The sequence below is a fragment of the Aethalodelphis obliquidens genome, unplaced genomic scaffold (genome assembly GCF_003676395.1).
Source record: "Aethalodelphis obliquidens isolate GAN/ISIS:26980383/991018 unplaced genomic scaffold, ASM367639v1 scaffold31, whole genome shotgun sequence".
Lineage (NCBI taxonomy): Eukaryota > Metazoa > Chordata > Mammalia > Artiodactyla > Delphinidae > Aethalodelphis > Aethalodelphis obliquidens.
The window spans coordinates 10,598,101-10,625,938 of NW_020837975.1; the positions used below are offsets into that span (position 1 = coordinate 10,598,101).

At 39.0% G+C, this 27,838-nt stretch overlaps 1 protein-coding gene and 1 long non-coding RNA gene across 4 annotated transcripts; one reads left to right on the plus strand and one right to left on the minus strand.

Moving 5' to 3' along the window:
* Nucleotides 1-788: 788 nt before the first annotated feature.
* GLO1 (glyoxalase I) lies at nt 789-27,478 on the minus strand. Of its 3 annotated transcripts, none has more exons than XM_027127140.1 (7): nt 27,299-27,478; nt 15,415-15,497; nt 12,484-12,624; nt 11,559-11,626; nt 10,755-10,844; nt 8,000-8,135; nt 789-838 (listed from the first exon to the last, which is right to left on the minus strand). In XM_027127140.1, the coding sequence occupies exons 1-6, from the start codon at nt 27,380-27,382 to the stop codon at nt 8,047-8,049; spliced, it is 555 nt and encodes a 184-aa protein (XP_026982941.1). In that variant the 5' UTR covers nt 27,383-27,478; the 3' UTR covers nt 789-838; nt 8,000-8,046. The 3 variants fall into 3 exon arrangements, with proteins under 3 accessions (XP_026982941.1, XP_026982940.1, XP_026982939.1); XM_027127139.1 differs by lacking the exon at nt 789-838 and adding an exon at nt 843-1,131; XM_027127138.1 differs by lacking the exon at nt 789-838 and having other exon boundaries at nt 7,595-8,135.
* LOC113631066 (uncharacterized) lies at nt 8,186-9,324 on the plus strand. The gene is made up of 2 exons (XR_003437172.1): nt 8,186-8,389; nt 9,218-9,324. It is a non-coding gene; the product is annotated as an uncharacterized LOC113631066 (long non-coding RNA).
* Nucleotides 27,479-27,838: the final 360 nt, after the last annotated feature.

The window sequence follows — 27,838 nt, forward strand, 5'->3', positions numbered from 1 at the left end:
CCGTTGAAGTTGATAGCAATCAAATTGAAACAATAATTGAGAACAATCAACGTTATACCACACGGGAGATAGCGGACATACTCAAAATATCCAGACCAAGCATTGAAAATCATTTGCACCAGCTTGGTTATGTGAATTGCTTTGATGTTTGGGTTCCACATAGGTTAAGCCAAAAAAACCCTCTTGACCATATTTCCACATGTGATTCTCTACCGAAACATAATGAAAACATTCTGTTTTTAAAACAAATTGTGATGGGCAATGAAAAGTGGATACTGTACAACAGTGTGGAATGGAAGAGATCATGGGGCAAGTGAAATGAACCACCACCAACCACACCAAAGGCCAGTCTTCATCCAAAGAAGGTGATGTCGTGTATATAGTGAGATTGGAAGGGAGTCCTCTATTATGAGCTCCTTCCAGAAAACCAAATGATTAATTCCAACAAGTACTGCTCCCAATTAGACCAACTGAAAGCGGCACTCGACAAAAAGCGTGCAGAATTAGTCAGCAGAAAACGCATAATCTTCCATCAGGATAACGCAAGCCCACATATTTCTTTGATGACCAGGCAAAAACTGTTACAGCTTGGCTGGGAAGTTCTGATTCATCCACTGTATTCACCAGACATTGCACCTTCGGATTTCCATTTATTTCGGTCTTTACAAAATTCTCTTAATGGAAAAAATTTCAATTCCCTGGAAGACTGTAAAAGGCAGCTGGAACAGTTCTTTGCTCAAAAAGATTAAAAGTTTTGGGAAGATGGAATTATGAAGTTGCCTGAAAAATGGCAGAAGGTAGTGGAACAAAAGGGTGGATATGTTGTTCAATAAAGTTCTTGGTGAAAATGAAAAACGTGTCTTTTATTTTTACTTAAAAACCGAAGGGACACATTATATACCCAAAATCAATTATCATGATTAGTACAATACTCCCAATAGGTATCATATGGGTTCAGCAACTGTGGTGGAAAATATAAGCAGCCCCTCTTACCACCATTGCTCCAGTTATCTTCTTGGAGAATTTGTGCTTCCTATCCCCACAACTCCAGGTTCTGCTTGTCTAGAGGTCCTTCTAAAAAGTGAGACACTTTCACCAGGGCACACAATATGAGTCCCATTAATTCTTTTACTGTGGTAAAATATACAAAACGAAGTTTACCATTTTAACCATTTTTAAGTATACAACTCAGTGGCATTAAGTACATTTACATTGTTGTGAAACCATCACCACCATCCATCTCCAGAACTTTTTCATCTTCCCCATCTGAAACTCTGTACCTATTCAACAATCGCTCCCCATTTCCTTTTCCCTCCAATCCTTGGAAACCACCATTCTTTCAGTCTCTATGAATTTGACTATTCTAGGTATCTCATATAAATGGAATCACACAGTATTTATCTTTTTGTGTTTGATTTATTTCAGTTAGCCCAGCGTCTTCAAGGTTCATCTATGTTGTAGCATGTTTCAGGATTTCATTCCTTTTTAAGGCTGAATAACATTCCATCGTATGTATATATCACATTTTATTTATCCACTCATCCATCAATGGACATTTGGGTTGTTTCCACCTTTTGGCTATTGTGAATAATGCTGCTAACAAACACTGGTGTACAAATATCAGTTTGAGTCTCTGTTTTCTTTTGGGTATATATCCAGAAGTGGAATTGCTGAACATACGGTTATTCTATGTTTAATTTTTTGAAGAACTGCCATACTGTTTTCTACAGCAGCTGCACTGTTTTACATTCCCGCCAGCAGTGAACAAGGGGTCTAATTTCTTCACATCTTTGTCAACACTTGTTATTTTCTGTTTTTGTTTTCATTTATATATAATAGCTACCTGAATAGGTGCAAATGGTATCTCATTGTGGTTTTGATTTTCAATCCTCTGCTCATTTTTTAACTGGGTTGTTTTTGTTGTTTTATTGGAGGAGTTCTTTATATATTCTGGATATTAACTCCTTATCAGATGTGATTTTCAAGTATGTTTTCCCATTCTGTGGGTTACCTTTTCACTCTGTTGATAGTGTCTTTAATTTAAATTTGTTTTAAATTTTAGTGAAGTCCAATTTGTCTATTTTTTTCTTTTGTTGCCTGTTTGTTTTGGTATCATATCCAAGAAATTACTGCCAAGTCCAAAGTCATGCAGCTTTCCCCCATGTTTTCTTCTAAGAGTTTTATACTTTTAGCTTTCACATTTGTTTGATCCATTCTGAGCTAATTTTTACAGATGGTATTAAGATAAAGGTCCAACTTCATTCTTTTGTGTGTGGATATCCAGTTTTTCCAGAACTATTTGTTGAAAACATTGTCCTTTCCACACTGAATGCTCTTGGTATCCTTGTCAAAAATCATTTGACATATGTGTGAGGGTTTGTTTCTGGGCTCTATGCTATCCCATTGGTCTATATGTCTGTCTTTATGCCAGTATCATGCTGTTTTGATTACTGAAGGCTTGTGGTAAGTTCTGAAATCATAAAGTGTGAATCCTCCAACTTTATTCTTCTTTTTCAAGATTGTTTTGGCTATTTGGGGTCCCTTGAGATTCCATGTGAATTTTAGTTTGAATTTTTCCATTTCTGAAAAAAAGTCATTAAGATTTGGATAGGTTTTTAATTGAATCTGTAGGTTGCTTTGGGATTAATCCCATTACTTTTAAGCTTTGGTTGCTGCCCTGTTACTTTGGACAAGAAGAATCACCATTCTGGCAGTAGCAAGTGACCCTTATCATTAGGAAGAAGTGGGGCTGCTGCTACACAATGGGGGCAGCTAGGAGTATGCTTAGCATCCATGTGACCCACTTAGGTGCCTGTTGGTATGCTCACGCCCAGTTTTAAAGGCAAATGGACAAGTGCAGCAACCCTGGCTGGTCTGAAAAGGACATGTCATCCAGGGGCTCAGACCCCTCAGAGATGACAGTCTGGGTCACTCCACCAGGGTCACCACCTGTATACTAGCAGAAGTGCTAGCCAAGGATGGTTTTGTTTGTTCTTTTCCTTTAGGTGTAAGGTTAGATTGAGATTTCTTATTTCCTGAGGTAGGCCTCTATAACCATAAACTTCCCTCTTAGAACTGCTTTTGCTGTAACCCATAGATTTTGGATCATTGTGTTTCCATTTTCATTTGTCACCAGATATTTTTTAATTTCCTCTTTGATTTCTTCAGTGACCCACTGGTTATTGAGTAGCATATTGTTTAGTCTCCATGTTTGTGTTTTTTGAAGTTTTTTTCTTGTAGTTGATTTCTAGGCTAAGAGACTAGATCTTAATCATTCCCATCACAATAAAGAATTGATTATTATGTGACGTGATAGAGGTGTTACTAACCCTATGGTGGTATCAAATCAACATACTGCACACCTTAAACTTACACAATGTTATGTCAATTAAAAAATTATAACATCTGCTTTTATCTTCTGAGCCTAGAACTTCCATTTTACTTATTTGTATGTATAATTTTAATATTCACTGGGGACAAAACTACCCTATAAACAGAAGGAATATTATTCTTTTATTCAAAACCTCCACGAGAATTGATCACCATTTTGGAAAATGATGTTTCCAACAGTAACATCATTCAATTTCTTTGAGTGACCAATAAAACACACCTGTTATCAGTATGCATTTAAAGTTGTAACACTGGTACTTCCCTGGCGGTTCAGTGGTTAAGACTTCGAGGACACTGCAGGGGGCATGGGTTTGATCCCTGGTTGGGGAACTAAGATTTCCCCATGCCACGTGGTGTGACCAAAAAAATAAATAAGTAAATAAAGTTGTAACATTATAGCTCTTCAGGAATCATGAATTTAGTCTCTATTTTAAAATACCAAATAGAGTTATCAGTACGCTATTGAACAGTTTTACTTCTTCCATATATAAGAGAAAGCACCTGACTACTTCATTGTTTTCTAGTGTAGTAGTATCTGGGCATTTACATATTGAAATGCATATTTTATTAAAAATTGATTTATTTCTCCTTTTTATTACAATAAAGGCATTGGACTGATCCTTTTTGAAACTGTGTATATAGGTAAGTTATATATGAATTTTGTTTTAGGATAGTGGGTGTGATAGATGTTATAAACGTTCCCATGTTTTAATAAGGAGGGTTTGCTAAGTCTGGTATAGTTGAGAACCACAATCTCAGAACAAGTTCTTTGAGGGCAGGAAATGTGTTCTGATTTCTTACAGCACGCTTGCACCCACTAAGTTCTCAATATTCAATTTCACCCTGTTGCAGTTTCTGTTTCGCCTTTTCAGAAGCCCTTATTTGCTCCTCCATTCTGGCAGTTTCAGTTTGGATGTGGTGTCTACCCTCATGTAGGTAACTGCAGTAAATATGATCTAAGTCAGAGTGGTCTCAGTCCCTCTGTCAATGATTAGAGCCAAGCGAGTGACCCAATTCTGGTTTGAGACATAAGGAGAATTCTGCTGATGAGCTTTGAGAAAGGTTTTACACTCATTAAAGACACAAAAGGAAAAACAGGTTATTTTCTTTCACTGGACATTGTTTGTACAATGACACCTGGAATCATAGTAGGCGTTTTTGTTTTTTTTTAATTAATTAATTTATTTATTGTTGGCTGCGTTGGGTCTTCGTTGCTGTGCACGGGCTTTCTCTAGTTACAGTGAGCCGGGGCTACTCTTTGTTGTGGCTCACGGGCTCTAGAGCGCAGGCTCAGTAGTTGTGGCACACGGGCTTAGTTGCTCCGCGGCATGTGGGATTTTTCTGGACCAGGGCTCGAACCCGTGTCCCCTGCATTGGCAGGCGGATTCTTAACCACTGCGCCACCAGGGAAGTTCTCATAGTAGGCGTTTTTGATCACAGGTATTATTAGCCCCCCAAAAAACTGCTAAGAATGACAGTTTGGCAAAGATGGAAGGAAACCAGAGTGCCTGATAGTTCTGAATCCTCTATTAACTCATTCCAGAACCTCTGAAGTGCTTGTTACATCTGATAGAGTTAGGTCTTTTCTTTTTTTTTTTTTTTGCGGTACGCAGGTCTCTCACTGTTGTGGCCTCTCCCATTGCGGAGCACAGGCTTCGGACGCACAGGCTCAGCGGCCATGGCTCACGGGCCCAGCCGCTCCACAGCATGTGGGATCTTCCCAGACCGGGGCACAAACCCGTGTCCCCTGCATCGGCAGGCGGACTCTCAACCACTGCGCCACCAGAGAAACCCAGGTCTTTTCTTATTGTCAGCAGCATGCATCTTTACCGATATAACCCTCTTCACAGGCAGCTGTGTTGCCAAGGAATATTTATATACACTGTACGCAATCCTGGTCAGAATGCTATATGGGGAAGCCGTAGCGATTCTCTCACAGTCATCAGCTCCTATTCAGACCATATGTATTATAACTGAGTCTCATGTAGGGTTCATGAGCAACTGATTTATTTTACATTAACAGTAAGCTATACAGTCTGGCTGTCCAATAATGGAAAAGAAGAAAACTTCTTGTGCTCTAATTCACCCTTTCATGTCACCGCTGCTCAGATAAATTAATTTAGAAGTGAATTGTTCTAATCCCTAGCAAGGCCCAGTGATACAATACATATTTTTTCAATGCATACAGGGATCAGATTTAAGGAGTAGCAAGGGCTATCTTTTGGCAAGTTTTCCTTAGCAAGTAGAGAAGGCTTCTTTCTGAGGAAAAAAGGTTTAAATGACTAAATTTATGAATCTAATAACCCTCCCACTTGGTAATGCTAGTACCCAAAATGTACCAGCACTGGTTTCCATGACTCATTTTTGGTATTTGTCTTCTCTTCTTCTCTGCACTTTTTCCACCAAAATCCTTTATCCATTTACTTTCCTCTTCTCATCTTCCCGACCCTTCCTTATCCATAGAAATTATGTGCTTTGCCTGATGTATAGAATTACAACTATTCCCAGTTCTCAATGAGTCTGCAAGCCCCTTCAAAAATCCTTGCAGTACTCCCCAAGGGCACATTTTTTTTTTAAAAGAACATGCTGGATAGAAGTTTACAAATTAAACACAGTCTTTTCTAAAATTTTATTTTACTTCAGTCTATAAGTACTGCTTTTTGTTTGAACTGCTCGCATAAATCCATTCCATCCAAAAAGGAAATGAAAGTGCTTCTAGCAGTGTAAGCACAGTTGGCAAGGCCTACCCAAAGGTCTTCCACTAGAGTCCACAAAAAATCCAGATGTAGTTAAACCACAAACTGGATGTTCTTATTATCTGTGCCATAAGAGATTTTCAAAATCAGTTTGTTTTTTAAAACCTATCAAATGTCAATCATGGGGCTTTCCTGGTGGCGCAGTGGTTGAGAATCTGCCTGCTAATGCAGGGGACACGGGTTCGAGCCCTGGTCTGGGAGGATCCCACATGCCGCGGAGCAACTAGGCCCGTGAGCCACAACTACTGATCCTGCGCGTCTGGAGCCTGTGCTCCGCAACAAGAGAGGCTGCGATAGTGAGAGGCCCGCACACCGCGATGAAGAGTGGCCCCTGTTTGCCACAACTAGAGAAAGCCCTCGCACAGAAACGAAGACCCAACACAGCCATAAATAAATAAATTTTAAAAATTAAAAAAAAAAAATGTCAATCATGGCAGGGAAGACCACTGAGCTGATTTCTGATAACTAAGTTATGTTATCACTGAACATAATTTATCCTAAATGATTACTGGCATCTGGAAGACCTTGGGGTAGGGGCTCTTCACAAGAAACACAAGCACCACTTGCACAGGGACAACCAGGCATCCCCAGAGCAGCCGCACGCTCCAGACTTCCTCCACTGCTTCTTCCTCACCGTGGTACTCAGGCTCGAAAGCTGAGAGGACAATGCTCAAACTCTTTGAAGGTTTTTACAAAGAACACTAGTGAAGGAGGTACTGTGAGGTACTAATTTTTTTTTTAATTTATTTATTTTATTTATTTTATTTTTGGCTGCATTGGGTCTTTGTTGCTGCACGCGGGCTTTCTCTAGTTGTGAGCAGGGGCTACTCTTCGTTGCTGTGCGCGTGTTTCTCATTGCGGTGGCTTCTCTTGTTGCAGAGCACGGGCTCTAGGCACGCAGGCTTCAGTAGTTGTGACTCACGGGTTGTAGAGCGCAAGCTCAGTAGCTGTGGCACACGGTCTTAGTTGCTCCGTGGCATGTAGGATCTTCCCGAACCAGGGCTTGAACCCGTGTCCCCTGCATTGGCAGGCAGATTCTCAACCACAGCGTCACCAGGGAAGCCCCAAGGTACTAATTTTTGAGGTATAATCTAAATACTAAAAATGATGATGAGATCTTGAGTCCTTAGCCTATTTATATTGCCTTGGATTCATTAATTTTGCATGTCCAGCCTACTTTCTATCTCACAGGATACTGTGGAGGATTAAGGGAGATAAAGTATGTGACAGCCTAGTCCGTATCTGCATACCCAGTATGTAATATTCCCATCCTCTTCCCCATCCCAAAATAAAGAGGTTAGTCCTTCAACTTTCAAAGTACTTTGTAACGAAGAAGAAATTAGTTTTTCTATCCACATCCTTGTCAGCATAATTCTGAATTTCTCCCAAGAGTAACTTTTCTTTTGTAAAATAAACTTTATACTATTTGAAATATACATGAAGCTTCATTTTTGTTTGGGGTTCTTTACTTCCCATTCTGAAGTTACTTCTGAGGAACTGAAACCTCAGAAGGTAATCACAACAAAACATATTAAGTGGGTTTTTTTTTTTTTTAAATGATGATTCAAAGGCAGACTTGTAGGCTTGTATCTCGTCAGAAGATAGAAGGCAAATGCAGCCTCTGAACGGAATTGTTCTAATTATTGCCTAAAAAAGCAGTTATACAACTACGTTCAAGGACATAAGACAAAGCACTACTTTAAAACTAGAATGACTGAACAGTTAGGTGAAAAACATAGCTGAAATAGGAAAGGGAAATAGACTTAAGAACAATTTGAATTGAGACAATAATCCATCAGTCCTAGTTGCTTCTGTTAAATGAATATCTTGAATCACATTGTCTCCTTTTTTACCTTCCACAATGTCTTCACTGAAATCTCAAAGCAGCATTCTCACAGAACTAAATAATAGTTATCATTTTGTTAGGATTCAAAATTTCAATCCAGTAGCCATCAGGATCTTGAATAAATGCCAGGCCTTTCATTTTACCTGTAAAACAAAATGATTTTCATTATTGAAAAGACTTTAAAAAAAAACCTTAAAAATTTTAAATACATTTTTTATTAATTCAATTTTTAATTTGCATTTTAGTTAATTACATTGTTTTGTTTATAGTTTTAACTTAAAAAAATTCTATTGTCGGTGTTGCCCAGATGCACGATTTTCAGAATGACATATTTTATCTTCTACACATAGCTGTAAACAAACTCTCCTGAAATAAACTGTGGGACTGGCTGCATCTTGTAAGTATCAGGTATTTATTTCACCTGCACATTATCACTTCATGCTACTAGTTGAGTAGTCAAAGAAATTGTCTTATTTTAAAGAGGATAAAGGAAGTAGATAGGTGCTCAAGGGAGGAGGTAGCATGGCTTATCTACACAGCCAAAGGACCGAGATGCTTAGGTCATACACTATTCTATGTAACCCAAGCTCTGCCAATCAGATTCTTTCTCCCAGGAATTCAAAACTGGGATTGAGAGGTTAGTAGGTCTAGTAGTAGAGTTCTTTGCTTAAATGGAAAAATGTGACCTTGGAAATTTATTTTGGTACCGAGATGCTGAAGTAGTTGACTCCTATCTCTGGCTCCTTTCTTCAAGATCAACCCCAGAGGAACACAGATTAAAAAAATAGGGAAAAAAAAAAAAAAAGTACAATGCCCCTGAGGTGATAGTTGGGGAGAGGAATGGTGGGCGTGGGGTAGTGACTGTTTTAACCTGCTTTGTGTGGAAGCGGGTACTTTTGGCTGGACCACAAGGCTGTGGGAGAATAAACAGGAGTTTTGTTAGTTTGGCTCTTGCTTCTCCCAGTGCCTTGGGCATTGGCACCTACTCCCACGGGGTGGGGGTGGGGGGCTTGAAACTACTGGTTCAAATGTCCTCGGGAGTAGATAAGGGCAGAAAGACAGGTGGGTACCAACTGATCTCACTTTCCCCACAACCAGGGTGAGGGAAAGACAATCCCAGAAGTGTCTCCTACTAATACTACTACTCCATCAGGGACAAAGTGGGGGAAAAGGATCTGACTACAGAATGTGAAGTGTTTAACTCTTATTTTCTCTCTCTGCTCAGCACATCTCCCTGAGAACATGTGGATTTTTAAGGACTGAGGTCTGGCCTTCCCCCATTCACACTGCCTGATGTTTGGAATAGCTAATGGTTTCAGTTTCAAAACAAAAGACCTCTGAGACCAAAATAATAAGAATTTGAGGAATATAACTATAAAACAAACAATGGATTATACATTCAAACAGAAGAACAAATATTAGATCAATGGGGACCAATAACTATTAAGACATGTAAAAGCAACGAGGAATATTCAATACGACCAATACGAAACAAGAACAAGAAAACATTAAAGGAGCCCAGCAAAAATTCAGGATCAATATCATAATAGCTGAAATTAATTACATAATAGGTGAGAATACAGAAGATAAATATAAGAACAGACACATCTGAGGAAAAATTAGCTAACTGGTATGCCAGTTTGAAGAAATCTCCCAGAAGGAAGGCAAGGACAAAGAAATAACAAATATAAAAAGCCTCTAGAACAAAACAGAAGAAACTATATGAAGGAACACAAATCAGATTTTTCAGCAGCAACACTGGATGGGAAAAATAAGACAATACAGATGTACTTTCAAGACTGAAGGAAAATAAACCTAAGATTTTACAGTCAACAACACTGTCATTCATATGTATAAAGGCATGGTTCTGGGACATACAGAGCTTCAAGAGTTTTGCCTCACAAACCCTTTAAAAACAGTTTTGGTTGAGGTACTTAATAAAGGAACGGAAAAATCTGAAAGATGCTGCAAGAGATCTATGGAGAAAAAATATATACCTTGATATATTTATTACCTTAAAATAAAAAGCCAAAGCCAAAGAAAAAGGAAAAATAAATCAATAATATCCCAGCCTGAGTAACAGCAACATAATGGAGGTAGAGGGAAGCAAGTTCTTTCCTTACTAGGGAGGAGGATATTTGGATATCAAATCTCCTAATTGAAAAAAACAAAGGATTGAAATGAAACAGTGAAATATTTCAAATGAAAATTAAATAGTAAATTATGGTGGCAAAAACAGATCTAAATAAAATAATTATAATACATGTAAATCCAACAAAATCCAGATATATACTATGTCAAGCAATATATGTAAAACTGAAGGACACGCAAAGGTTGAAAAAGGATGAAAAAAAATTCAGGAAATTATTAACTGAAGAGACTTGGTGTAGTTACATTAACAGCAGATGAAACAGACTTTAAGGAACTTACTTTTTTGGGTGGTTAGATATACCCGAGAGAGTGAAAGCTGGTGTCACTGAGAGAATGGTAGGGTCAAAGGGTGGAGAGAGAGCCTAGGTCCTTGACAGCTCTCTAGATCCTGTGACTAGTCCCATGTGAAGCCACCCTAGGTGCTGCCTTTCAGTTCCCTGAGATAACTAGGTATTCTTCCAATCATTTCCCCTCTTTCCTTAAGCTGGCTGGAGTAGAATTCCAAGTTACTTGCAACCAAAATGATTTTATTACAACAGTACCCTCTGTGGGTACTTAGTAAATGTTATATAACTAAACATAGGCCTGAAGAAAACAAGTAGCAGACTCACCATCATCAGGTTTCTTCACAAATTTGACTCCCAGTTCTTCAAATCTTTTACAAGCACCGTGAACATCAGGAACAGCAATTCCAATGTGACCTTAGGTAATCACCCCCAAAACAAGGCAGAGAGAAAGAAGGAAAAATTACAACAGGGTACCCATGTGCCACAAGTGGCTTCCAAAACTAGTTTATTTCAAAACATAAGGCATCTGAAAACAGACTGAATCAAGCTGGTTCAAAACCTATAATACATTAAAGAACAAGAATCTAACTGGCCGGGTATAATAAATTAATTAGTTGCTCTGAATTATAAATTATTTAACATAGCCCAATACTGGCTCATAAATAGTTTGATCTGTTAAGAATAACCTACAACACAAAAGAGTAACCATTTACTCATGCTTAATGGGCTTATTATTGATACTGACTACACAGCAGCCAATTTAAATTGGTAATACTCTTGTTTTGGTTGAGAGATTTGAGATCAAGGCAGAAGTGTATGCTGGCAGAAATCAGGATTATTATTAACCATCATTTTTGTTTTTCTGTTTTTTAAATTAAAACATCTACTGGAAATATAATACTGAAACTGAAAAGTAAAATCATTGTGAGAGAGTAAATGTAAAAAGTTTAGACTGAGATGATGAAATTAAACAACTCCTAAATAAAATTATTTGTGGAAAATAAAAATAACCATACTCCTAACAAATTGGTTATACTTAATGTTTTAGATTGCTTACAATCATAAATAGGTACACAGTGGAAAAATCACACAAATCCATGTTTATTACACACAAATAGGCAAACATACCAAATCCCCGAGGGTCTGAATTGCCACTGTGGTAACTCTGGGCCTCATCATCTTCAGTGCCCCAATTGCTACAAAAGGAGGGAAAACATAATTACAAGTGACCTGGAGAACAGATATTCTGAAAAGAAAGCTGCAACAATCTTTGAAATCTTACCATGTATATATGCTACTTAATATACTTGGTCTAATCTGTTACTGTAAATATTAAGTTTTCAACTATAGAAAGAGCTAATGGGCAAAGAATGACTAAGGAGACAATAAAACTAGGCATCTGGATAAGAACAATAATTATAATAATAGCAACTATCATTTCTTGTGCTAAGTACTTTATACTTCTTTAAGTCCTCAGAACAGCTCCAAGGGCTAGATCTGAGTATCTGCATTTTATAAATGAGACTGCCACTTAGGGAGGTGATATAACTTGTTTAGGGTCGCAGAGGTATTGTCAGAGCCAAGACTCATGTCTAGGTCTTTCTGATTCCAGGGCTGTTTTGAATCAGGGGACACATTAAATCACACACCCTGAAACAAATAGTCTTTTGATAGTTTTTAGCGGGTGCACAGAAACAACATAAAGAATAAAAAAGAAAGAAGGGGAATGCCAATTTCAACAAAAATGCTGAAATTATGAAGACCTTACTTACAGTACCTAAACATTCATTAGCTACCGTTGGAAAAATATCTTGCCATTTCAGTCTTATATTCTCCATCTAAAAGGCAAATGATCTCACTTGCCCTATCCATGCCACAAGAACAATACAAAGACCATAAGATCCATATAAAATACTCAAACATACTGTTACAAGTTGAAAGTGATTAGGTAGACCTGGTTTGAATTAAGCTGATAAGAAAGGAAAAAAAGTTTAAAAAAAATAAGCTTCAAAAAAATGTAGAGTATATAAAAAAAATAAAAACTCATACTCACTGTGTCAGTTCAAGTGTAGCTTTTCTGGAGAATGCCCATGCTACTCTTTCATCTTTATCTTTTGGGATGTCATTTTTATCCTCATAAGCCAGGAAATAGAGTGAAAATTTCATAGTGGGAAAATCTAATTTTTGGAGTAGTCTGAAATTAAACAACAAGTCTGAATCAATTAACAATAGGAAAAGCTGATTCATACTAAAATCAACATAACAATATTCAAGTTCTACTAAGAATAAGAGCTGTACGTGGTGAGGCTGTTTTTTTTTGTTTTGTTTTGTTTTTTGCGGTACGCGGGCCTCTCACTGCTGTGGCCTCTGGCGTTGCGGAGCACAGGCTCGGGACGCGCAGGCTCAGCGGCCATGGCTCACGGGTGTAGCCGCTCCGCGGCATGTGGGATCTTCCTGGACCGGGGCACGAACCCGCGTCCCCTGCATCGGCAGGCGGACTCTCAACCACTGCCCCACCAGGGAAGCCTGGTGAGGCTGTTTTAATAGAAAAAGCAAGGAAAATCAATTTTAAAAAGTCTAATTTAAAAATATTTATTCATCTATATATATCAGTGAAATAAAAATTTTTTTTAAAATGGAAACTTTTGGGCTTCCCTGGTGGCGCAGTGGTTGAGAGTCCGCCTGCCAATGCAAGGGACGTGGGTTCGTGATCCAGTCCGGGAAGATCCCACATGCTGCGGAGCAGCTAGGCCTGTGAGCCACAGACGCTGAGCCTGTGCGTCCGGAGCCTGTTGCTCCGCAACGGGAGAGGCCACAACAGTGAGAGGCCCGCGGACCGCAAAAAAAATAAAAAGTAAAAATAAAAATGGAAACTTTTGTAATTCATCAATTCTTCAAATATAATGAAACTTAGTTGGATTTATGGTACTTGCTTATAAATGGCAAAAGGTATCTTCAAAAGAAAATTTTATTTATTTTTAGTGAAAAATATAACACATCACACCTTATTGTTCTTTCAGCTATACGACATTGAGTTAAAGAAAAATAAATTTATTGAGTTCTTACTATGCCAAAACTCCTAGGAAACTGAGGATAGGTGTTAAGAGAGAAGGACAGATTAATATCACAAAAGACATGAATGTCAACAATAAAGTGGTTACAGTATCAAATACTGCAGAAAGGTCAGACAGGATTAGGTCTGAGAAGAGGTGAGCAGATATGGAAAGGTCCTGTGAGGGCAGTTTCAGCAGCATGCGACAGCAGAAGCTGGAGAATGGGAGGTGAGCAAGTGAAACAGTAAGTGGTGGTCTACCTGTACAGATGGTCATGATGACGGGAAGGACAGCAAGAGAGCGGAGGGCAAGAATTATCCTAGAATAGAGAAGACTTAAGCTTTTTTGTAGGTTGAGGGGAAAGAGCAGTGGAAAAGGAGAGACTGATCATGAGAGTGCGTGATGAATTACTCATCCTGAGGTTCTGAGAAGATTCACTGAAGTCGTGGCCTCCAAACTGAGTTTAAAGAGGGTAAGATTATTTTGCAAGGAGTAGGGTAGAATGAAGATACACACAATACAATTTTCTTTAGATTAGGGAGGATTAAATGCTCAAACACGACCTCATTCAAAATCAACAAGAGGGAATCGTTGCAGCATAGCAAATGGAAAGTTTCTAGAGTTCTGTTCCAAATCTTTTACTTATTACTGTCATGTTATATGCCTTGGCCCACTAAGAGCTATGTACTGACTCATCACAAATAAGATTTACTCTAACTTGTTTATAATGATGTATCAAACACCTCAAATACTCCAATTCTGAAAACTATCTCTGCACCTACCAAAGCAGACGGACCAATCAGATGGGAAATGGAACACTTGAACCTGTTTTAACTTGCTTTTCTCAGCTCAGCATATCTTTCAATATAATGTCAAGTTGTACCCTAGTTGGGGGCTCTTTAAAAACAAGGTCAACATTGGAGTTGATCAAACCTGGATTCAAATTCCAGCTCTGCCATGTGCCCACTGTGGAATCTGGGGTCATTAAGTTAATGTCTTTAAGCTTTGGTTTCTTCCTTCCATGTAAAATAGGGATATAAGCTATCTCATAAACCTACTGTGAAGACAACGAAATGAGATATAAAGTGCCTGGCAAATAGCACGTGTCCAGTAAATCTGGTTTCATTCTGCCCTTTAAATATGTCATAAATACATACAAAACTACTTTTTCTGGAAAGAATTATAAGAAACTGTTAACAGCAGTTATCTTTGAAGAGGACTGGGGGACGGAAGCTGTCACTTTTCACTTTGTATTTCTCAGAATTGGTCAGATTTTCTAACATAGACATATACTGTATTACTTGAAGTTTTCTCTCAATGTCAATGGAGGTTATCTGGGCAGTAAATTAAAGATTGTTTTATTCTTTATGTATCTATATTACCCAAAACAAATAAAAACCCTCATGTTATTTTGGGAAACAAATCAAGAAAAAGAAATATGTCTTAAAGATTATAAGATCAGTGAATATTACCTATTCAGCAAAAGAGAACACATCCTATAAAAATGGAATAGACGGCCAGTTTACCTAAAACTTAGAAAATGAATGAGTTTACCTAAAACTCATTCATTTTCTAAGTATTGTGTCTTAATAGCTATATCTTTTCTGAAGTAAACAAGAGGCTAAAAGTGGCCATAACATCAAAACAGTCTGGACACATTAAGGATTTAACTGGCAGCTCTTAGAGAGAAGGGAGTCAGAGAAAATGCAAGTATTGGTGTCATGTTGCCCAGTGAGCCTGGCTGGGATAGAGGAGAGGGACCTGACAGAACCCCTAGTCAGTCAAGCCTAGTCCCAGACTCCTGGCCAAAAGGACTTTTGTGACCTTTGAAGCAAACTTTAATCCATTTTTACAATGGATCTGAAAACATTCCCTATATTTGCAAAGCTATGTATTTAAACATTATAGGCACCAATAAACAGTTTACTTACGTCATTCCAAGAATTCTAGTATAAAAGTCCAATGACTTCTTAGGATCCTTAATTCGCAGCATGGTCTGCTGCAAGAGAAAATCCTAAAGGGAAACAGTATATATTAAACACCTTTAACTTTTACTACTTGTTATCAACACTAATTTTGCTTCCTGTAACAAAATACCAACAGTCCACCATTGCAACACACTGTTTAAGAAGAAAGAAATTTTGTCCCCTCAGTCCATCATGGCTTTATTATTATTAAATACCTGTGTTCAGTCCATAAAGGCTATGTTCAAATCCAGGTACCTTAGTCAGAGAGGATTTTTTTGTTGTTGTTTTGTTTGTTTTTCTTTTCTGTAGACTCTGTGCCAAGTGCTGTAAAACAAGTTCAACAACCCTGTTTATCCTATCCCTATCCTTATCCTATCCTAACCTTATACCTATCCTACAATCTTTCTAAGAAGCAATTTGGATCTGAAGAGTCTTTAAAAGTCTTAAAGAGTTCATACTCATCGATCAAAATGTTGCCCTTCTAAAAATCTATGTAAGGAAATAATTAGAAACTTGGACAAAGATTTATGTATAAAGACATTCATCACAACATTTACACAGTAACTATGGTCCAGACACTGTTCTAAATGATTTACAGAAATTAACTTATATAATCTTCACAACTACTCTCTGAGATAAGTATTATACCATCCCCATTTTACTGCTAAGAAAGTAAGTGGCAGAGCAAAAACTGCAGTGCAAACAGTTTGGTTCCAAAGTCCTTGCTTTCAACTACCTTGCTAACCTACCTCTAACAATGAAGAAATAGATAAATTATGACACAGGCATAATAGAATATATGAAGACATTTAAAACGCTGCTTTAGAAGCACTTGGACATGCCCATGGTATATGACATACACGTTATATGTCAATTTTATCTCAATAAAGCTGGAAAAAATAGTTTAAAAAATGGAAAGATACACCATTTTTCTGACTGAGAAGACTTAACATGATAGATTATTTCTAAGAAAACACAAATATAAACTCTAAAATCATTTTTAACTTGTAAAAAGGAGTCTATACATGCCAAAAAGATTAAAAGTATATTCAATGTTAGTGGAGTTATTCATAAAAAATAGAGGTGTGTAAATCCTTTGTTGCCAAAGTATTATTTGGATGATATAAAAAAACAAGCAGGGCTTGCTTTTTATAAGATGATCAAGTTATTCTATGCTCAGATAACAGTTTTCTTTTTATCACCAAGATATTCTGCTAACTCTCTGTAACAGAATACCTCTGCTACTTTTGATAAACACTTGAATGATCTTGGAAAAATGTTCCTTTCTTTAAAAGTTTCTAAAAATCACTGTTTATTGCTATGGTTCTAAAATATTGTTTGAAATAAATATATCTTGCATTTAAAAAAGACTAAAGTTGATGTCTTGTCTCATGAGACAGTTCTTAACTTTGTCTTTTCCTTATTATGCTCTAAATTCAGAATAATAAAAGATGTCTTTTATGCTCAAACTATCTTTGGGTTTTCTGGGATGATTACAAGGTAACAAAGATTTGCTCCTTTGCCTTATAAAAAGGAAGAATGATAGAAATAATCAGTCTTTTGTGAGGGTCGGGGTGGGCAATCTCCAAATCTAATTAATTTAAAACTACTGTGAAAAAACTTTAAAGGTACAATCAGGGATATTTCTAGTACATGTACTACGTGCCTACAATGTAATCCTGACAAAACTATAAAAAGTGGAGCAGGGAGTGAACCAAAGGGTCAAAGTGAAGGTCCCTTTGAGCACCTCTAAATGGATTTTCTGGTATAAGATGTGAACTCAGGTAAAGCTTCATTTTTTACCTATGGATGGCCAATTGCTACAGCACCATTTGTTGAAAAAATCTGTCCTTTCTCCACTGAATTGCTTTTGCATCTTTGTGAAAAATCTGTTGGGTTTATTAGTGTGAGTCTATTTCTGGGTTCTCTACTCTTTTCCACTGATCTATATCTATCTCTCTGACAATACCATGGAGTAATGATTACTGCAGCTATACAGTGAGTCTTAAAATCAGGTAGACTGATTCCTTCCACCCTATTCTTTTCAAGATTTAGTTATTCTACTCTCTTTGCCTTCCACATAAATTTTAGAATAACCTTGACTATATCTAAAGAGAAAAGGTTTGATAGGGACTGTGTTAAACATGTATACCAATTTGTGGAGAACTGACATCTTTGCTATGCTGAGTCTTCCAATCATGAACACAGTATGTCTCTCCATTATTTAGATTTTGATTCCCTTTATCAACGATGTGTAATTTTCAGCATACAAATTCTGTACATGTTTGATAGATTTATACCTAGATATTTAATTTTGTGGAGCAATTGTAAATGGTATTGTATTTTTAATCTTGGTGCTCATGTGTTCTTTGCTAATATATAGAAATCCAATTGATTTTTGTATGTTTATCTTGTATTCTGCAACCTTGCTGAACTCACTTACTAGTTCCAGGGTTTTTAGACTCCTTAAGATTCCTATGTAGACAATCATGTCATCTGCAAATAGGGACAGTTTTATTTCTCTCTTCCAATCTGCCTGACTGTTATTTCCTTTTTTGCTTTACTGTACCAGCTGGAACTTCCAGCACTACATCAAATAAGAGTGGTGAGAGCAAACTTGCCTTGTTTCCCCAAATTAAGGAGAAAGCATCACCATTTAGTATAATGTTAGCTCTTAAGTTTTTCATAGATGCTCTTTATCAAGTTGAGGAAGTTCCCTCCCATTCCTATTTTTTCTGAAAAAACAAAAGTGTTTAAATCATGGTGTTGAATTTTGTCATGTGATATTTCTTCTTTAGCTTCCTAATATGGTGAGTTACTGTGATTTTTTTTAATACTGAACCAGCCTTGCATACCTGGAGTAAACCTCACTTGATCATGGTATGCGATTCTTTTTATATACCACTGAATTCTATTTGCTAATATTTTGTTAAGGATTTTTACATCCATACTTATGAAAGATATTGGTCTGTAATATCTCTTTTTTTTTGTACTGTCTTCACCTAGTTTTGATATCAGGGTAGTATGACAGCTTTATAAAATGAATAAAAGTGTTCCTTCCTCTTCAATTTTCTTGAAGGGATTGTGTAGAATTGATGCTAATTCTTCCTTAATGCTTGGAAGAATGCTCCAGTGAAATCATCTGGAACTGAAGATATTTTTTAAAAAAGATTATTATGAATTCAATTTCCTTATGTTATAGAACTATTCAAATTATTTATTTCATATGGGTAAGTTATGGTAGTTGGTGTTTTTCAAGGAATCGGTGTATTTCATGTAAGTTGTCAAATTTATGTATGTAGAACTGTTTTCAGTATTCCCTTATCACCCTTCTCTTGTCTGCAGTCCGTAGTGGTATCCCCTATTTCATTCCTGATATTGGTAATTCGTGTCTTCTCTCTTTTCTTGTCAGTCTTGATACAAGTTTGTTAATTCTGTTGGTTTTTTTCAAAGAATCAGCTGTTTCACTGATTTTTTTCTAATTTGTTTTAAATTTCATTGATTTCTGCTCTTTATTATTTCCTTCCTTCCGTTTGCTTTGCGTTATTCTGCTCTTCTTTTTCTAGGTTCTTGAGGAGGAAACAAATTCTTGATTTAAGACATTTCCTATTTCCTAATATATGCATTTAATACTATAAATTTCCCTCTTAGCACTGTCTTAGCTGAGATGCTCTTTTCATTTTCATCCAGTTCAATGTAATTTTTAAAATTTCCCTTGAGACTTCCTCTTGATCCACGGATTATTTAGAAATGTGTTATTTAGTTTCCAAGTTTTTAGAGATTTTCCTGTTATGTTTCTGCCACTGATGTCTAGTTTGATTCTACTGTGGTTGAACATGCCCTATATAATTTCAATTATTTCAAGTTTGTTGAAGTTAGTTTTAGGGCCCATGATATGGTCTACCTTGGTATCTCTTCTGTGTGCACTTGAAAAAAAAACTATACAGGCATACCTCGGTAATATCATGGGTTTGCCACCACTGCAACAAAGCAAAGATCACAATGAAGAGTCACACAGGGACTTTGTGGTCCAGTAGTTAAGACTCCACGTTCCCAGTGCAGGGGGTTCAATCCCTGGTCAGGGAACTAGATTCTGCATGCTGCAACTAAGAGCCTGCATGATGCAACTAAAGGAGCCCACATGCTGCAACTAAAAGATCCCGCATGTTGCAACAAAGATCCTATGTGCCACAATTAAGACCCGGCGCAGCCAAATAAATAAATATTTTTTTAAAAAAGTCACAAATTTTTTGGTTTCCCAGTGCATGTATGTTTACTCTATACTGTAGTCTATTAAGTGTGCAATAGTACTATGTCTAAAAAAATGTACATACCTCAATTAAAAATACTTTATTGCTAAAAAATGCTAACCATCATGTGAGCCTTCAGTGAGTTGTAAAGGTTACTGATCACAGATCACCATAACAAATATAACAGTGGAAGTTTGAAATATTGCAAGAATTACTAAAATGTGACACAGAGAGAATCAAGCAAATGCTGTTGGAAAAATAGCACCAACACGCTTGTTCCATGCAGGGTTGCAACAAACTTTCAATTTGTAAAAAAAACCTAGTATCTACAAAGTGCAATACAAACAAGGTATGCCCGTATTCAGCTGTTACTGGCTGCAATGTTCTATAAATCTTGATTAGATCTTGTTTATTGATGGTGTTGCTGAGTTTGTTTATATCCTTGCTAATTTTCTGTCTAGTTCAATCAATTGTTGAGAGAGGAGTATAGTCTCCAACTAAAACTGTGGATTTTTCTTTTTCCTTCCATATATCAGTCTTTGCTTCACTTATTTTTTGCAGTTCTATTGTTTGAGGCACACACATTTAGGATTGCTATGTCTTCTTAGTCAATGGACCCTATTATCATTATATAATGTACTTCTCTATGATAACTGTCTTTGCTCTAGAGTCTACTGCATTTGAAACAATATAGCCACTCCTGCTTTCTTCTGATTAATGTTTACATATCTTTTTCCATCCTTTTAGTTGCCTCTGTCATCACATTTGAAGTAAGTTTCGTGTAGACAGCATATAGGTGGGGTATGTTTTTATTTTTCTTTCAGTTTTATTAAGATATAATTGACATACAGTATTATATAAGGTTAAGGTATACAGCATGACTTCAACTTACATATGTTGAGAAATGATTACCACAAATTTAGTTAACACCCATCACCTCACAAATAGATAACTTGAGGCATGCTTTTAAATCCACTCCACCAATATCTGTCTTAATTGGTATACTTACATCTAATGTAATTATTGAAATATTAGGGCTTAAATTGGCCATTTTATTTTTGTTTTCTGTTTGTCCTTTCTTTTTATCTTTGCCTTCTTGTGGGTCACTGGAATTTTTTTTTATAATTCCATTTTGATTTATCTATAGTGTTTTTGCATACACTCTTTGCATAGCTTGTGTGTGTGTGTGTGTGTGTGTGTGTGTGTGTGTTATGTTATGTTATGTTATTCCTAGGGTCTCAAGGTCCCTAGCCAGTCTGCCATTCTCTCTGCTTTTCAGAGTCCTCCTGTTTTTGTTTTATCTAAGCACAGCTTGTTTTATTGCATTTCACTTTGTTGCAGTTCACAGATATTGTTTTGTTTTTTGTTTTTTACAAAGTGAAGGTTTGTGGCAACCCTGTGTCCAGCAAGTCTGTCGGTGCCATTTTTCCAAGAGCATTTGCTCACTCTATGTCTCTGTGCCACATTTTGGTAATTCTCACAATATTTCAAACTTTTTCATTGTATTTGTTATGGTGATATGTGATCAGTGATCTTTGATGATACTATTGTAATCCTTTTGGGGTGCCATGAACCATGCCCACATAAGATGACAAACTTAATTGATAATTGTGTGTGTTCTGACTGCTCCACTGATAGACCATTGCCCCATCTCTCTCCCTCTCCTCGGACCTCTCTATTCCCTGAGACACAATATTGAAATTAGGTCAATTAACAACCCTACAATGGCCTCTAAGTGTTCAAGTGAAAGGAAGAGTTGCATGTCTCTCACTTTACATCAAATGCTAGAAATGATTAAGCTTAGTGAGAAAGGTGTGTCAAAAGCTGAGACACGCTGAAAGCTAGGCCTCTTGCACCAGTTAGCCAAACTGTGAAAGCAGAGGAAAAGTTCTTGAAGGAAAAGAAAAGTGCTCTTCCAGTGAACACACAAATGATAAGAAAGCAAAACAGCCTTATTGCTGACATGGAGAAAGTTTTAGTGGTCTGGATAGAAGAGCAAGCCAGCCACACCATTCCCTCAAGCCAAAGCCTGATCCAGAGCAGGGCCCTAACTCTCTTCAATTCTAGAAGGCTGTGAGAAGTGAGGAAGCTGCAGAAGAAAAGTTTGAAGTTAGCAGTGGTTGGTTCATGAGGTTTAAGGAAAGAAGCCAGCTCCATAACATAAAAATACAAGGTAAAGCAGCAAGTGCTGATGTAGAAGCTGCAGCAAGTTATCCAAATAGCTAAGATAATGAATGAAGGTGGCAACACTAAACAACAGATTTTCAGTGTGGATGAAATAGCTTTATATTAGAAGAAGGTATCACCTAGGACTTTCATAGTTAGAGAGAAGTCAATGCCTTCAAAGCTTCCAAGGACAGGCTGATTCTCTTGTTAGGAGCTAATACGCTGGTGACTTGAAGTTGAAGCCAATGCTCATAACCCTTCTGAAAATCCTAGGGTTTTTAAGAATTATGCTGGGAACTTCCCTGGTGGCGCAGTGGTTAAGAATCCTCCTGCCAATGCAGGGGATACGGGTTTGATCCCTGGTCCGGGAAGGTCCCACATGTCGCGGAGCAACTAAGCCCGTGCGCCACAACTACTGAGCCTGAGCTCTAGAGACTGCGAGCCACAACTGCTGAGCCTGCATGCCACAACTACTGAAGCCCACACGCCTAGAGCCCGTGCTGTGCAACAAGAGAAGCCACCGCAATGAGAACCCTGTGCACCGCAATGAAGAGTAGCCCCGCTGACTGCAACTAGAGAAAGCCTGCGTACAGCAACGAAGACACACCACAGCCAAAAATAAATAAATAAATAAATAATATATTTTTTAAAAAAAGCTACAACAGTGGCAAAAAAGTTTCTTGACTTTGTGTCCTACCTTTCAAATTCTCTTTCTAGTGATGAAGATACTCATTTCTCTAGAACTGTTACTAAGGAGCTTTACATATAAAATCTTACTCAGAATCAAAATGAAAATCTCCATTGCCTCTACCACCTTCCATCTTCAGAAAAGGGAAGTTTCAATCTTGCAGCCATACCTCTAACCTCAGCTCTGGTTTTACATCTCCATCCAGTCTACTCAACATTTCCACCTGAGTCAAAATATCAAATTAATTACAGCCCAAATAAATATTCCCTCCTACATCACCAACAGGGAATGCCTCTAGAATCTGACTTGGGTGTCAGCCCAAGTCAGACCCCTGAAGTCTTCTCAGATTCCTTCCTCGCCACTCCCTCTGTAATCCAATCCAAGTGTCCCATTAACCTGACTGCTCAAGTCCCTCTGGAATCTTTCTCCTTGCCTTTCCAAAGATCACTACTACCTTGCTCATGTCCTCTCTACTTCCTGCCTAGACGACTGTCAAAGCCTGCCTGGTCTCTCTGCTTCTTGCAGGCTAACCCAAATGCAATCCAGAGTGATCTTCCTATAATGGTACCAGACTGATCTTTCTATAACAAAAGGCCAACTGTGTCATTTCTAGGTTAAAAATCAATCCTTCAGGCGCTTCTCTGGTGGCTCAGTGGTTAAGAGTACGCCTGCCAATGCAGGGGACACAGGTTCGAGCCCTGGTTCAGGAAGATCCCACATGCCACGGAGTGGCTGGGCCCGTGCACCACAACTACTGATCCTGCGCTCTGGAGCCCGGGAGCCACAATGGGAGAGGCCGCCGCAGTGAGAGGCCCATGTGCCACGGCGAAGAGTGGTCCCTGCTCGCCACAGCTGGAGAGGGCCCGCACACAGCAATGAAGACCCAATGCAGCCAAAAATAAACAAATAAATAAATAAATAAAATCTATTTAAAAAAAAAAAGATGTTAAAAAAAAAATCAATCCTTCAGTAGTACCTCACAACTTTTAGAAGAAAGTCCCCAAAGGACACACATGCAGTTGCTGCATACTTCTCTAACTTCATCTTTTATTACCACTCCACTAAACTGGTCACCTTAAATGGTGTTGACTTCATACCTTTAGCAGTTAAAAAAAAAGAGTATGCCCCATCATAAATGTATATATATTTTAATTGTATACACAGAGAAATATACATAAATAATAATAAAATAATAATAATAAAGCATATATTAAAAAAAACACATTTACCAAACAGAAATCTTCATAGGATGAGAAAAACAAATGAACCAAGTGAGAATGTTCATATTTTCTTTGAGCATCCCAATGACTGTTTTATGTACCTTCCCCTTAACTCCTATTGCCTGTAACTTCAGTCTCATTGTATACCTGTAGGTCCCTGCATCAGCTCTCTGATGTCACCGTGCTTTTATATATACTACAGTTCTCTCTGCCGAGAACACTCACATCCATCTGGCCATTGTCCTTCTTCCTTCCTTGCCATTCTTTCTTCCCTCAACCCCTACCCGCAACTCTGCCTAGCTACCTCCTTTGATTTGGTAAAACCCAGCTTAAGTGTCGCCAACACTGAAAGTTTTCCCTGACCTCATCATTTACCACTCAGATGGGAAGGGACTCCAAATAATTTTATCAAAGGACACTGATAGACAGTAAAAAGAATGTATTTCAGGAGATCACTACTTGGGAAAAGAAGCACTTGGCCTTTGAAGAAAGTTAGCTAAGTAAGACAGCCCAGAAGGTGGTGCAGCCGTACATTCTTTGGTCTGCCTTTATGACAAAGATGCAAATAATCAACAAACAAGTTGACTTTCTATCACTGCTGTTCTCTCTTCTTTCCAAACCAGGCCCTCATCACTTTTCTCACCTTCTGGAAGAGCCTTTTAGGTGTTCTCATCACCTCCAGGCTTGGATCCCTCCAATCTATTCTGTAGAATGATTTGAATCCCTCAGTGCTTCCCCACTAACTATATAAAATTCGATTTTCTTAGAAGTAACATTCTAAGCTCTCTCCATGATCTGGCTCCAACCTACCATTCTAGTCTTCTCCACCACTGCTCCACCACTTAGATAACTTGAACGTGAACCAAAAACAAGGTAACTCATTTCTCCAGAACATGCTCCACATTGCATCTTTCTGCCATCTCACCACATTTTTGCTCAGATGTTTCCTCCACCTAGAATGCCCTCCCATGTAACCGTCTCCCATGTGATGTTGGGACCCCATCCATCTTTCAAGGCCTAGACTCACCCCCACCTTCTGCTTGACGCATTCCCTGATATCCACAGTTGAAATTCAACCTTGAATTGTATTGCTTTTCATAGCTTAAAGATCATAGATACATTTTATCCTTATAGCAGCTTTGTTTACACCCTGCTAAGATCACTATAGCCAATGATAGAATTGGGGATTCAAACGCAGGTCTTCAGCCTCCAAATACCCTGTGTATACCACAGATGCCACCTTTGAAAATCTCTACTTTCTGCGCTCCCACAGTGCTTTATAATTTCAAAAGCACATAATCCCAGTTCCATCTTATGTTAGAGTTGGTGTATGTTTGGTGAAGGGAGGAACTTCATCTTGTTCATTTGAATGTCCCCCAAGGTATCTACCATGCTCTTTACATATAGCAGATGATCAGTGATCAGACTGAATTAATTCATTTAGGTTTTCTACTTTCCTTCATGTCAAGTTCCAAAATTACTGCTGTAATCAGTACTCTAGAAGCACAATAGGGAGTGTGGGTTCCTCGCTAGGCAAATTACTCAACACCTCTGTGCCATTGTCTACTTATATATAAAACGGAGATAATTTTGCCTTCCTCACAGGGTTGTTGTGAGGATTAAATTAAGTAATGTACTTAAAATAACAAACCGGGGCCTGGCACACTCAGTATATCCCAGCTGCTATTATATACTCCATTTTATGTCCCCCATACGGTGCTTCTAGGGTGCAAAACAACTAATCTCAAAAAATAATTACTGGGACTTCCCTGGAGGTCCAGTGGTTAAGACTCCATGCTCTCAATGCAGGGGCACAGGTTCGATCCCTGGTCAGGGAACTAAGATCATGCATACCACATGGCGTGGCAAAAAACAAACAAAAACCTTCTAATCAAGAGAAATTGATATAAATTAAGCGTGTGTAGGACTTCCCTGGTGGCAAGAATCCGTCTGCCAATACAGGGGACATGGGTTTGAGCCCTGGTCCGGAAGATCCCACATGCCGCGGAGCAACTAAGCCCGTGAGTCACAACTACTGAGCCTCTGCTCTAGAGCTGGCGAGCCACAACTACTGAGCCTGCGAGCCACAACTACTGAAGCTCGCACGCCTAGAGCCCGTGCTCGGCAAGAGAAGCCACCGCAATGAGAAGCCCGTGCACCGCAACGAAGAGTAGCCCCCCGCTCTCCGCAACCAGAGAAAGCCCACTTGCAGCAACGAAGACCCAACGCAGCCAAAAAAAAAAAGGTGTAGATTAAGAATGCAAAGAACTGTACTCAATCAATTTTATCAAGCTCTCCTTCAAATATTTTTTTTAATAGTCCTGTATATAAAATGCCCAGTTACCTGGGAAATTAATTTACACTGAATAACTCAATCTATATTATGTGAAATAACAAGGTATTAACATTAAAGAGTATCAAAAGTAAGATTAAGTGTGAGAGGAAATGTATATATTTACTTCTTCCCTCTTAATTTTGCAGTGACTAACATTTTTCCTAAGCTAAGTACTACCAGGTGCTAGTCAAAGGCTTTAGCAATTAGAAGTGTCTGACTCTCCACCCTGAAGGCAAAGAGCAAGAAGGGACTAAAGTCACCAACCGGTCTTAGAGGTCTGTACAAAGCACATACTCAAACTTCAGGGATTTTAGAACTTCCCCAGTCAAATGAATACATACAAAGGCGTTTTCTGACAGTGATGAGTACACTGGAGTAAACCCCCGGAGCGGCTGCCCGGTCTGATCTTGACAACGCCCGGAGGCACCACACCTGAGTGAGTTACAATGACTTTCAGTATAGACCTGTTAAGCAAGCTGAAGGGATGAGAGTCTTCATATGCAACTGGTCATTCCTCTAACTGGGTCTCAGCTGCAATGAGATGGTCTGTGAAGGAATTTCCAAGATTCCCTTCGAATCTAAGCTCCATGATTCTGCCAATCTCTCCTGGGGCCACCGAGCAAAGTGCGCCCGTGAGCAACCGGAAAGGCCAACCCAAAGGGAAATTCTGGGCGCGGCTAAAGTCAGGAGCTATCAGATTGGTTTGGAGGAGTTAAACGCGGAGCCAGGACAGTTACAGAAAATGATCCCGGCTGGGAAAAGCCGGCCCGTAGACCTTCGAACGTAGACTGGAGTTCAGAAACTTCCTTTCTTACCCTCCACCTCTATTGCCCTGGGGAACACGCACACCCACAGACAAGAGCTCTGACCCTGGGTTAGCCATGGTTTCCTGTTACCGTCCCAAATCAAGCAAGTTAAAGCAAGCAGGATCGCAGTCTTTCAAACAACTTGAAGAAACGTACCCTCTCCAGATCCCCCACTGGACACCATTGGCCCTCTTCCCAGCCCACTCCGATCCGCCCAAGGCGGGCAGAGCTGCAGTGGTGGTAGGATGGGGTTCGAATCCAGAGTTCGAATCATCCAGCCCAAGCAAGGCCTGGTTGAGCCCGAGGGACTGCTCCCTCCTTGGGGTCCCAGTCGCGCCACGCACGGCGGGCCCCGACTCTGGAGAATTAGGTTCTGCGCCCACCTTGGTGCTGGGGTCCGGGTCTTTGCAGCAGCCGAGGGCGGCCTCATCGGTGAGGCCGCCGGACGCGGGCAGCGGTTCTGCCATGGCCGCACTGTGGTAACGCGGACGAAGGTGGCCAGGAACGCAGCAGCTACTCTCACTCTGCCGGCCGCGAAGCTCCCTTCACCAGCGCCCGCAAGACGGCACCACGGGGTGGGCGGCCGCTGAATTCCAGCCAATTGCTACGCGGAGGGCAAGTTGGCTGTCTGCTGATTGGGTCCCAGTGAGTCAGCGCCTCGGGCCACAGCGCTCAACACCCAAGACTACAATTCCCAAGGTGCCTTGCGTATGATGGAGGGCACCTTGAGGTTAAAAAAAAAAAAAAATCCAAACCGGCCAGCTTGAAAGCGCGTTTCTCGCTGTTGCTTGATGACCTAATTTTGTTTCTGTTTAACTGTTAAAGTTTAGTAACCACCCATACCTCAGGGCTGCAACGTGGTAGGAAATACGAATCTGATGGAAAGAGAATTGGGAGTTATGATTTTTAAATTATAAGGATCC

Excerpts from the sequence above, each read along its gene's own strand:
- GLO1 (XM_027127140.1), bottom strand. The coding sequence starts at position 27,382 with ATGGCAGAACCGCTGCCCGCGTCCGGCGGCCTCACCGATGAGGCCGCC. Across the intron at positions 10,845-11,558 it reads TTCAGACCCTCGGGGATTTG|GTCACATTGGAATTGCTGTT; the intron begins GTATGTTTGCCT and ends TGATTACCTAAG. Across the intron at positions 8,136-10,754 it reads TGTGAAGAAACCTGATGATG|GTAAAATGAAAGGCCTGGCA; the intron begins GTGAGTCTGCTA and ends TTTGTTTTACAG.